Raw genomic sequence first — 12506 nt, forward strand, 5'->3', positions numbered from 1 at the left:
AGGGAGAAGAGGAGTCGCCTAGGGGCAGAGGAGGAGTCACCTAGGGGTAGAGGAGGAGTCGTCTAGAGGGAGAGGAGGAATTGCCTAGGGGGAGAGGAGGAGTCACCTAGTTGGAGAGGAGGAGTCACCTAGAGGGAGAGGAAGAGTCACCTAGGTGGAGAGGAGGAGTCACCTAGGGGGAGAGGAGGAGTCACCTAGGGGGAGAGGAGGAGTCACCTAGGTGGAGAGGAGGAGTCACCTAGGGGGAGAGGAGTAGTCGCCTACAGGGAGAGGAGGAGTTGCCTAGGGGGAGAGGAGGAGTCGCCTAGAGGGAGAGGAAGAATCGCCTAGGGGGAGAGGAGAAGTCACCTAGAGGGAGAGGAGGAATCGCCTAGAGAGAGAGGAGGAGCCACCTAGGAGGAGAGGAGGAGTCGCCTAGGGGGAGAGGAAGAGTCACCTAGGGAGAGAGGAGTCGTCGTCTAGAGGGAGAGGAGGAGTGGCGACGAGAGCAGAAAGTGGGAGCTAGGTACCTATCAAAGCTAGGTACCCACTCCCCCCCCAAAAAATTACATGCCAAATGTGGCATTTAAGGGGGCAAGGAGTGCTTAAAGCAGAAGTTCCACTTTTGGGTGGAAGTCCGCTTTAATTAGGATTTTGTTGTCTAAAATTTAGCTTTGCTTCTAAGGCCCCTTTCACACGGGGCGGATCCGTTGGACACCGCTAGCTCAGCAGGGGGATCGCTCCATTGATCCCCACTGAGCAGGCGGATGATAGGTCCATCTCCGCTCACTGTGCAGGGACAGACCTGTCAGAGCCCCGCTGTTCTCTATGGGGAGATCAGGTGAAAACAGACTGCCTGTCCATTTTCATCTGATCCCATCCGATCCGCTGGATGGATGGCGAACATATCGCCGTCTGTCTGTTTTGAGTGGATCTTGTCGGATCGGATGGCATCTCCGCTGACATCCGCCTCCCCATAGAAGTCAATGGGTGGCCCCGCTTGGATCTGCCTGAAAAACGGACAGGCGGATCCGAGCGGGCCGATCGTGTGAAAGGGGCCTTAGACTTTCATGGGGTGTATTCATTTTTGCAACATGGTCTTGAATGAATTTGTTAGGAAAAATACTTTTTTTGTAGGTGTACTCATTTATGCTGAGCACTGTACATCTCTCATAATGTACTACTATGTGGTGCATAGTAGTACATTATTTATTTACCACCTGGTACTTATATAGCACTGTAACTTTGCGCCTTACATACAGTACATTCACATCAGTACCTGCCCTCAAGGAGCTTACAATCTAAAGTCCCTAACTCCCATTCATACTGGGGCCAATTTACACAGGTGATAATTAACCTATCAGCATGTCTTTAGAGTGTGGAAGGAAACCCACACAGGCACAGGGAGAACATGGAAACTCCTAGTTGGGATTTAAACCGACAACCCCAGTGCTGCTAGGTGGAAGTGCTAACCACTTAGCCACTGTGCCGTCCTTATGACTTGAACCTGCAAGGGGCACATAATTGTACTTTTTTTAAGCAGACTTTACTACCACTTTGAGCATCATCAGCAGATGATTTAATCACTTACTGAGTATGCGTCTTCTTGATCATTTAATCCTTGCCAGGTTCCAGTTGAAGCGGGTGCCAAAACTGCTGCTCCAGGTTCTCTGTTTCAGGGTGGCTCCTTTCTCTTGCAGCTTGGAGGTGGAGTCATCCTTGTATGCAGTGGCTAGAGGTGTGTCTCCCTACACTGTGTGCATCAATAGAAACACACAGCCCCATAGCCTAGGATGGCAAGGCCAATCCTCTGCTCTCCAGCTAACAGACTGTGAAGGTTAGAAGGGAAGCAGCACTGAGAGAGCAGGAGCCAGCAGCACTGAAAACGGTAAACTGCGTGTGATGGTATAATTATTTTAACAAATAGTTTACTGGAAAAATGTTTATTTTATTGTGCTATTGTGTTAACCACTTCAATACCAGGCACTTAGACACCTTCCCGCCCAGGCCAATTTTCACCTTTCAGTGCTGTTGCAATTTGAATGACAATTGCGCGGCCATGCTACACTGTACCCAAACAAATTTTTTATCATTTTTTTCCCACAAATAGAGCTTTCTTTTGGTGGTATTTGATCACCTCTGCGGTTTTTATTTTTTGCGCAACAAATAAAAAAGACCGAAAATTTCGAAAAAAAACAAGTTTTTCTTTGTTTCTGTTAAATTTTTTTGTAAATAAGTACGCTTTCTCCTTCAATAATGGGCACTGATATGGCTGCACTGATGGGCACTGATACGGCGGCACTGATGGGCACCGATGAGGTGGCACCAATGAGGTGGCACTGATGAGGTGGCACTAACGGGCACTGATGATGGGCACTGATAGGCGGCACTGATGGGCACTGATAGGTGGCACTGATGGGCACTGATAGGTGGCACTGGTATGCGGCACTGATGGGCACTCATAAGTGGCACCGATGGGCACACATAGGCGGCACTGATGGGCACTCGTAGGTGGCATTGATTGGTATATATGGACGGCACTGATGGGTACTTATGTGTGGCACTGATGTGTGGCACTTATGGGCACTGATAGGTGGGCACTGATGGGCACATATGGGCACAGATGGGCACTGACAGGTGGCACCGATGGGCAATGACAGGTGGCACAGATGGGCAATGACAGGTGGCACTGATAAAGAATTGCTGGGCAGATCTGGGCATTGCTGGGCAGATCATTGACATAATAGTGCCAATCAGTGCCCATTTGTGGGCACTGATTGGCACAGATTGGGCACATGTGGATGGCCATGGGGTACATACCTGGCCATCCACGTTGCCCCTTCCCTGGTGGTCCTAGTGGCATCCCTGGTAGTCCAGTGTGGTGATCTGAGGGGGGGCTGCGCTGATAAACAATCAGCGCAGACCCCCCTGCCAGGAGAGCCGCCGATCGGCTCTCCTCTACTTGCGTCTGTGAGACGCGAGTGAGGAAGAGCTGATCAACGGCTCTTCCTATTGACAGCGTGATCAGCCGTGATTGGACACGGCTGATCACGTGGTAAAGAGCCTGCGCCGGAGGCTTTTTACCAAGATCAGTGGAGCGGTGTGTCAGACTGACACACCGCTCCACTGATCGCCGCGATGCGCGCCCCCGGGGGCGCGCTGCGGCATGTTATCCTGCTGGACGTCATATGACGTCCAGTCAGGATAACAGAACCACTTCCCGGACGTCAATCCGCTATAGGGCGGGCGGGAAGTGGTTAAGCTAACAAACGCTGAGGGTTTAATACCACTTTAACCGCTTCCTGTCCGCCTCATGTCCTATGACGTCGTCGGGTTTGAGCAGGGATATCTGAATGATGCCTGTAGCTACAGACATCATTCAGATATATTCTTTTAGCGCCGGCGATTTCCTACACGAGGGATATGCAATTAACGACCTCCAGCTGTTGCAAAACTACAAGTCCCATCATGCCTCTGCCTCTGGGTGTCATGCATGTGGCTGTCAGAGTCTTGCTATGCCTCATGGGAATTGTAGTTCTGCAACAGCTGGAGGTCCGCTAATTGCATACACCATGAAAACGATCATAGTGGCTGTTCAGGCGCTTGCCCGGCAGCCATCGCGCCCGCCGATGCATGTGCCTGGCGGGCGCGATGACTGCCAGGCACCCACGATTGCTTGTGACAAAGCGGGACCTGGATCTGTGTGTAAACAGGGGAGAGGAGACAGATCGTGTGTTCCTACCAAGTAGGAACAACAATCTGTCTTCTCCTCTAGTCCGTCACATTCCCCCCCACAGTCAGAAACACACCTAGGGAACACATTTAACCCTTTGATCGCCCCCTAGTGTTAACCCCTTCCCTGCCAGTGACATTTATACAGTAATCAGTGGCTATTTTTAGCTCTGATCGCTGTATAAATGTCAAAGGTCCCAAAAAAGTGTCAAGAGTGTCCGATGTGTCCGCTGAAATGTTGCAGTCCTGCTAAAAATTGCAGATCACCGCCATTACTAGTAAAAAAAAAAAAAGTAATAAAAATGCCATAAATCTATCCCCTATTTTGTAGACGCTATAACTTTTGTGCAAAACAATCAATTAATGCTTATTGCGAATTTTTTTTACCAAAAATATGTAGAAGAATACGTATCGGCCTAAACTGATGAAGAAATTCGTTTTTTATTTTTTTTAAATTGGGATATTTATTATAGCAAAAAATACAAAATATCGTGTTTTGTTTTAAATTGTCACTTTTTTTTTTGTTTATAGCGCAAAAAATAAAAACCGCAGAGGTGTTCAAATACCACCAAAAGAAAGCTCTATTTGTGGGGGAAAAGGACACAACAATTTTGTTTGGGTACAATGTCGCATGACCGCGCAATTGTCATTTAAAACGACGCAGTGCCATATCGCAAAAAATTGGCCTGGTCAGGAAAGGGGGTAAATTCTTCCGGGGTTGAAGTGGTTAAAAGTTACGGCTGATCAGTGTATACGTAGACAAATGTTGTGCATGCAAATAAATACACAGACCTGTACAGCAAATGTATAAATATAAAAAAAAACTCCCCGAACACACCTTTGGTTTGTAACTTATAATTGTGACAAAAATCCCCTACCAGTAGGAGCAAGCCTCTACCTAGTAACAGGTGATGACACCGCCTCCAGATTTTCCATTGGCTGCAGAGTTCAGGACTGAGAAACAAACTTCTTGGTTTCAGTTCACCCCGAGGACTGGATCAGACGACTCTGCAGAGATGAACGCCGCTTTTAGCGCACTGCTGCTGATATACGGCTCATTATGGCCATCCGGATCAGGTAACGTATTGATTTATCTATATTACCATCTGTGTAGGAGGAATAGCTTATGAAGAATGTGAATTTTCTACTTAAATCTGCGTTGTAAATTACCCGCATAGCTCCCAATTGTCCCTGATTTCGAGGGACTGTCCCTGATTTGGAACAAAGTCCCTCTGATCTATAGAGTTGTATATAAAATGCACTTTTTATCTTTCAAAAAGTTTCCCAGTGCTAAATATTTCATCCAAATTCTAAATTACTGCATTTGTAAATTTCAAAAGCCAATATAAAGGAATAGTGGTGGTAAAACAAAAGCACTTGTGGGTTTAACCAATCTTTTTTTTTTTTGTATAATTCTCCTTTAAGGGGGCGTGGCCTATGCTTACATACTTTCCCCTCTTTCCCATCTCAAAGATGTGCCTGTGTTCCTGATTATTGTTAACCTCTTCCCACCACTGTAATGCAATAGAAAAAGTGGGCTTAACACCCAACTGCTGCACATTTGCGTCTATAGCCTGCTGGGGTTCTATGCAGAGAGCATGGGTACTGCATGTTCCCAGCACACTGACCGAGCTAGCAGGGAGGACTTCTGATCATGTGACTGTGTGAAAGCCAATCACATCGATCAAGTGATCAGGACACAGCTCCCCCTCCTGGCCTTTAAAGTGGAAGTAAACCCATCAACTTAACCACTTCAGCCCCGGAAGGTTTACCAACCCCCCCCCTTTCCTGACCAGGCCATTTTTTGAGATACGGCACTGTGTTACTTTGACTGACAATTACACGGTCGTGCAATGTACCCAAATAAAATGTATGTTCTTTTTTTTCCCCACAAATAGAGCTTTCTTTTGGTGGTATTTGATCACCTCTGCGGGTTTTATTTTTGCGCTATAAACAAAAAAATTATTAAATTTTGAAAAAAAAAAAAACCACAAATTGTTTTTTACTTTCTGCTGTAAAACATATCCAAAAAGAAAAATGTAAAAAAATTCTTCATAAACTTAGGCCAATATGTAATTCTGATACATATTTTTGGTAAAAGAAAATCCCAATAAGCGTATATTGATTGGTTTGCGCAAAAGTTATAGCGTCTACAAACTATATGATATTTTCATGGAATTTTTATTTTTTATTTTTTTTTTATCTAGTAATGGCGGCAATCAGCAATTTTTAGCAGGACATTGCGGCAGACAAATCGGACACCTGACACTTTTGACTTTTTGGGGACCAGTGACACTAATACAGTGATCAGTGCTAAAAAAATGCACTGTCACTGTACTAATGACACTGGCAGGGAAGGGGTTAACAGGGCGATCAAAGGGTTAAGTGTGTCCCTAGGGGGTGCTTTCTAACTGGGGGGGATACTTTGACTGGGGGAAAACAGAGATTCATGTTTCTGCTTAGCAAGGACAAGATCTCCATTTTCCCCTCTGGCAGAACAGCGATCTGTCTTGTTTACATAGGCAGGCCGCCGTTCTGCCTCTCCTCAGAATGCCGAACCCGCTGATTGGCACCTGCTGTGTCCAATCACAGTGGGAGCGGGTCACCAGTGGTGCAGGGGCACGTGCCCAATGCCCCTGTGCACAAAATCGCGTACAGGTACGTGATTTTGCGCAGGAGGGCCCGCCCTGCCGCAGTATATTTATGCATGGGGCGGTCCTAAAGCAGCTCTTCAGTCATTTTTTTTCAACTTTCCATCTATTAAATCTTCTGCCCTTGTTGTTGTTTTAACTTTGGATAGTAAAACATTTTTTTTCTGCCAGGAAATACTTTATACAGCCCACTTCCTGTTTCTTGTCTGGTCATTAGCCTAGGCTTATAACATTATGCACAGCTCTCTCTCGCTCTTGTGAGAGTTTGCCAGGAGGGGAGGGGGGATGAGTCATAAGAGGGCCAATGAGAGCTGCAGAGCTGGAGGTGTGCCTCTGTGTGTCTGTGTAAATTCAGGAAGTGAACAGGCAGCAGCTTCAGCTGCCCACAATTAAAATGGATGCAGCCAGACTCAGTGGAGGGAGATTTCTGCAGCATATTTGGCAAGTACAGAATCACAGTATATATATAAAATATGCAAAGTGGTTGGAGGGAAGCTTTAGAATGGCAAAGATGTTTTTATTACAAATTATGTGAGCAGACTGCAGTTCCTCTTTAACCACTTACAGACCAGAAGATTTTCCCCCTTAATGACCAGGCCATTTTTTTTGCAATACAGCACTGCGTCGCTTTAACTGACAATTGCGTGGTCCTGCGATGCTGTACCCAAAAAAAAAATATGTCCTTTTTATCCCTACAAATAGAGCTTTCTTTTGGTGGTATTTGATCATCTCTGTGATGTTTATTTTTTGCGCTATAAACAAAAAACAATTTTGAAAAAATATATATATTTTATACTTTTTGCTATAATAAATATCCCAAAAAAATATAAAAAAAAGAAATTTCTTCATCAGTTTAGGCTGATATGTATTCTTTAAATATTTTTGGTAAAAGAAATCGCAATAAGTGTATATTGATTGGATTGCGCAAAAGTTATTGCATCTACAAAATAGTGGATAGATTTATGGCATTTTTATTATTTTTTTTTTTTTTTACTAGTAATGGCGGTGATCTGCGATTTTTAGCGGGACTGCAACATTGCGACGGACAGATCAGACACTTTTGACATTTTTTTGAAACCATTGACATTTATACAGCGATCAGTGCTATAAAAATGCACTGATTACTGTATAAATGTCACTGGCAGGGAAGGGGTTAACACTAGGGGGCGATCAAGGGGTTAAGTGTGTTCCCTCGTGTGTGTTTCTAACTGGGTGGGGGATGAGACTGACTGGAGGAGGAGACAGATCGCTGTTCCTGATTACTAGGAACAGCAGCTCTGTCCCTCCTCTCCTATCAGAACAGGGATGTTTGTGTGTTTACTAGGGATGGGCCGAACACCCTCCGGTTCGGTTCACAGCAGAACATGCAAACATGCAAAAAATTTGGCTGAACACAAAAGAATACTGTTAAAGTCTATGAGACATGAACGTGAAAAATCAAAAGTGCTAGTTTTAAAGGTTTACTGTATATGCAAGTTATTGTCATAAAAAGTGTTTGGGGACCCGGGTCCTGCCCCAGGGGACATGCAAACATTTTTCTTAAAAACGCCTGTTTTTTCGGGAGCAGTGATTTTTTTTCATGCTTAAAGTGAAATAATAACAATGAAATATTCCTTTAAATATCGTGCCTGGGGGGTGTCTATAGTATGCCTGCAAAGTGGTACCACAGCAAAATGACATTTCAAAAGGAAAAATTGTCACTTAAAACTGATCGCGGCTGCAATGAATTATCGGGTCTCGGCAAAATAGATAAAACTAATTGAAAAAAATGGCATGCCTCCCCCCAGTCTATTACCAGACCCTTTGGGTCTGGTATGAATATTAAGAAGAACCCCGAACCAAAATGAAAAAAAAAATTGCGTGGGGTCCCCCTAAAATCCTTACCAGGCCCTTCAGGTCTGATATGGAAATTAAGGGAACCCTGCACCAGATTTTAAAAAAATGACGTAGGCCCCCCCCAAAATCCATAGCAGACCTGGATTTTAAGGGGAACCCTGCGTCAAAATTTTAAAGAAATGGCGTAGGGGTCCCCCAAAATCCATACCAGATCCTTATCCGAGCACGCAACCTGGTAGGCTAAGGAAAAGAGGGGGGACGAGAGAGCGCCCCCCCCTCCTGAACTGTACCAGGCCACATGACATGCCCTCAACATGGAGAGGGTGCTTTGGGGGCTGACCCCAAAGCACCTTGTCCCCTTGTTGATGGGGGACAAGGGCCTCATCCCCACAACCCTTGCCCGGTGGTTGTGGGGGTATGCGGGCGGGGGGGGGCTTATCAGAATTTGGAAGCCCCCTTTAACAAGGGGATGTCCAGTGCTTTCTGCCGCTCCACCCGGGTCTCCCGTTTCCGATGTAGTAACCCAGAAGAGACGTCACAACGTCCACATTATTTAAAAATGCCAATCTTAGTGTTTTGAATACTTTGACGTGCAGAGGAGGGATTTGGGTTCTTATAGACCCCTGATCTCTCCATAAAGAGTACCGGTCACTGCCTATTACTGTCACAAGGGATGTTTACACAAGTGATCTTTTTTTTTTAAGGGACAGTGTAAAAATTAGTAATAAATAACTAAATAAGGAAAAAAATAAAATAATTTCAAGCGCCCCATCCCTCTGTGCTCGTGCGCCAAACAGTGTTGAAATCACACATGTGAGGTATTGCTGCGATTGTTAGAGCGAGAGCAATAATTCTAGCACAAGTTCTCCTCTGTAACTCTAAACAGGTAACTGTTGCAAATTTTTAAAGCGTCGCCTATGGAGATTTTTAAGTACCGTAGTTTGTTGCCATTACACAAGCGCGCACAATTTTAAAGCGTGACATGTTAGGTATTTAATCGGCATAATATCATCTTTCGCATTATACAAAAAATGCACAAAAATAAATATACAAAAAAATTGTTTAGTTTTTCTTTAACCGCTTCAGCCCCTGAAGAATTTACCCCCTTCCTGACCAGAGCACTTTTTGCGATTCGGCACTGCGTCGCTTTAACGGACAATTGCGCGGTCGTGCGACGTGGCCCTGAAACAAAATTGACGTCCTTTTTTTCCCACAAATGGAGCTTTCTTTTGGTGGTATTTGATCACCTCTGCGATTTTTATTTTTTGCGCTATAAACAAAATAAGAGTGACAATTTTGAAAAAAACGCATTATTTTTTACTTTTTGCTATAATAGATATCCCCCAAAAATATATCAAAAAACATTTTTTTTCCTCGGTTTAGGCCGATCGTATTCTTCTACATATTTTTGGTAAAAAAAAATCGCAATCAGCGTTTATTGATTGGTTTGCGCAAAAGTTATAGCGTTTACAAAATAGGGGATAGTTTTATGGCATTTTTATTAATAATTTTTTTTACTAGTTTTGGCGGCGATCAGCGATTTTTATTGTGACTGCGACATTATGGCGGACACATCGGACATTTTTGACACATTTTTGGGACCATTGTCATTTATACAGCAATCAGTGCTATAAAAATGCATTGATTCCTGTGTAAATGACACTGTCAGTGAAGGGGTTAACCACTAGGGGGTGGGGAGGGGTTAAATCAGTACTAGGGACGTGTTTCTAACTGTAGCGGGGTTGGGCTGTGTTTGTCAGTACACTGATCTCTGCTTCGATGACAGGGAGCAGAGATCCAGTGACACTGTCACTAGGCAGAATGCTGAGATGCTGTTTATATCAGCATCTCCCCGTTCCTGCTCTCCGTGAGACGATCGCGGGTATCCCCGTGGCGATCGAGTCCACGGGACCCACGACCCGACTCACAGAGCTCCCGGCCGGCGTGCGCCGCAATGGCACGGCGGGGAATTCAAAAGGACGTACAGGTACGTCCTTTTGCCGAGCCGTGCCATTCTGCCGACGTATATGTGCGTGAGGCGGTCGGCAAGCGGTTAATTCATTGAAGTGATTTTTTTTCAAAAAAATTGTGTTTTAAATACCGCTGCGCAAATACAGTGTGACATAAACTATTACAATGACTGCCATTTTATTCTCTGGGGTCTCTACTAAAAAATATATTGTTAATAATATATATTGTTTTGGGGGTTCTAAGTAATTTTTGATACATTTTTCTTGCAGGGTATGTGATGCAGGAGATTTCGATGTGCTTATTCGATGATAACAAGGAAGGAGACATCATATTTAATTATCAGATTACTTTCAATCGCCAACCATTTCTGTATTATAAGACTGGCAAACTATTTTATGGGTGTTACAGTTGCATTCCCCCGATGCAGCAGATCTCAGACCAGGTTGCTCAGCTGTTGAACAAAGAACCAGAGTTGGTGGACCTAGTGGGAAGAGAGGAAGGACGGTGCAAGAAGGAGGTTAGGACCTTCTGGAACAAGACAGTGGAAAGAAAAGGTGAGTTCCTCTGGGAGCTGCTTGGAGACTGGGATCATTATATCCCTCTACATAGTAGGATGTTATTATCAGATCAGGATTTGGATTTTCCACCTCTGTTGTCCCCCTGTGCTGCTGCATGCATTTCATGTTTTATACATTCAGGGATCTGTCAGCGGATGATAGCCATTCCTACAAGTTCCCCTGATGAAGCAGACTGGATCCATAGAACGCGTAGAGAGAAATATTCCTTATCAACCCACATAGTTTTAATGAGATTAGACACATAACTAATGTACTGTACATGAATAAGATGATTATTGGGTAGTAGATAAGGATATAAAATATGAAATGGAATGCAAGATACATGCTCATTGGGGGATACTTTCATGCTGCTGTTCTTATACTTGTGCAGTTAACACTGTAAAAAAAAATCATAATGTACTTTTGCGCTGCTAAGTTTAAAAAGGTGAATAAACAATGGAACAGCTGCTACCACTGATTAGTGAACTCAAACACTAGCTAGAAATAAATAAATGGGTGTATAATGGTGCGCTTGCGCAAATTTCTAAGTGTACATAAATAACACACTGATCAATGAAACACATAAACCTTCAAACTCCATAGATATAATATATGATCAAAAATAGAAAATGTGAAAAAATATAAAAAAATATAAATGAACAAGGTCCAGGTGCAAAACAATTAATTCCAGTCCATAACATGATTATAATCAACCATATCCAGTGAAAAAATATATAAGGTGCAAAGAATATCCAGTAAGAAAATGTTGCATCCACCGCCACCAATAAATTAAATGGCCGCTCACCTCAGGTAATGGCCATAAGGCCAAACAAAGCTTTGATAGCCAAAAGGGTATCTGCTGGGCTTTACACTGCACAACTCCAAAGACTCAGCTGTAATGCTCAGCGTCCACGACTCACGGTCCACAAACATTCAGAGAGAGCACAGAAACACCATGGCGCAATATTGCCAGTAAATGTAGTAAAATTTAATAAACATCTGCTTACATTACAGTTCAATGACATCCGTGATAACGATATGCAGGAGAAACAAATCGCCTCCTCACCGCACTTCTGTACACTGTAGACACAGGAAGTGATGTTACAGGCTCCACCCGCCTCGTTGCGTCACTGGTCACATGACTTCCTCAGGGATAGGAGCCATGTAACGAGCGTCGGGCATTTAAAGCCCATCTGTGTTCATGGGTTGCCTAGGCGACAGGTGACTCATCGGTTCATGACCGTCCATTGGTTTAGAATACAAGGAAAAAATGCCGATTTGCAAACGGCCAAAAAAAACACCAAAACAACAGGCTTGAAACCATGTATATCAATATCTACTTACATGTTAGTACAATATTTATTGAGTACTGTCCGTGATACTTTTTTTATTTGCACTAACATACAATTTTTCAGGACAAGCTTTCGGGGTATGTTCCCTTCTTCAAGGTCCAAGCAGTACTGATTCGCAAATTTTTAAGCAGAATGTTAAAGAAGAAAAAAAAAGAGAAAAGAAAAAACCAAACACATACAAATCAATGGTAATAAAGATAGCAGCAGAGTTAGTGAGATAAGACAGAGGGAGAGCTATAGAATGCAGGGGGGGGATACTAGTCACAGAGGGGTCGGAAACTTTAGCATAATGTGTAAGGAAACCAATATCTAAATTCAGGCCATTATTCTTCATGTCAAAAAAAAGTATCATTCTTAGTTCAAACGTTTTCCTTTCCTGGATAGTTCTGAAATTCCCTTTAAGAACTAAAACATTGAGGTCTTCTATA

The 12506-nt window shown here is 43.8% G+C and overlaps 1 protein-coding gene across 1 annotated transcript in view; it reads left to right on the top strand.

The window, feature by feature from the left end:
* Nucleotides 1–4622: 4622 nt before the first annotated feature.
* The window catches only part of LOC141108898 (HLA class II histocompatibility antigen, DM beta chain-like), a 68395-nt gene continuing 60511 nt past the window's right edge, over nt 4623–12506 (top strand). The window contains exons 1-2 of the mRNA XM_073600867.1: nt 4623–4788; nt 10439–10723. Coding sequence (XP_073456968.1) covers nt 4623–4788; nt 10439–10723 — 451 coding nt within the window. The remainder of the gene's footprint in view (nt 4789–10438; nt 10724–12506) is intronic.

The sequence above is a fragment of the Aquarana catesbeiana genome, linkage group LG09 (assembly GCF_042186555.1).
Source record: "Aquarana catesbeiana isolate 2022-GZ linkage group LG09, ASM4218655v1, whole genome shotgun sequence".
Classification (NCBI taxonomy): Eukaryota; Metazoa; Chordata; class Amphibia; order Anura; family Ranidae; genus Aquarana; species Aquarana catesbeiana.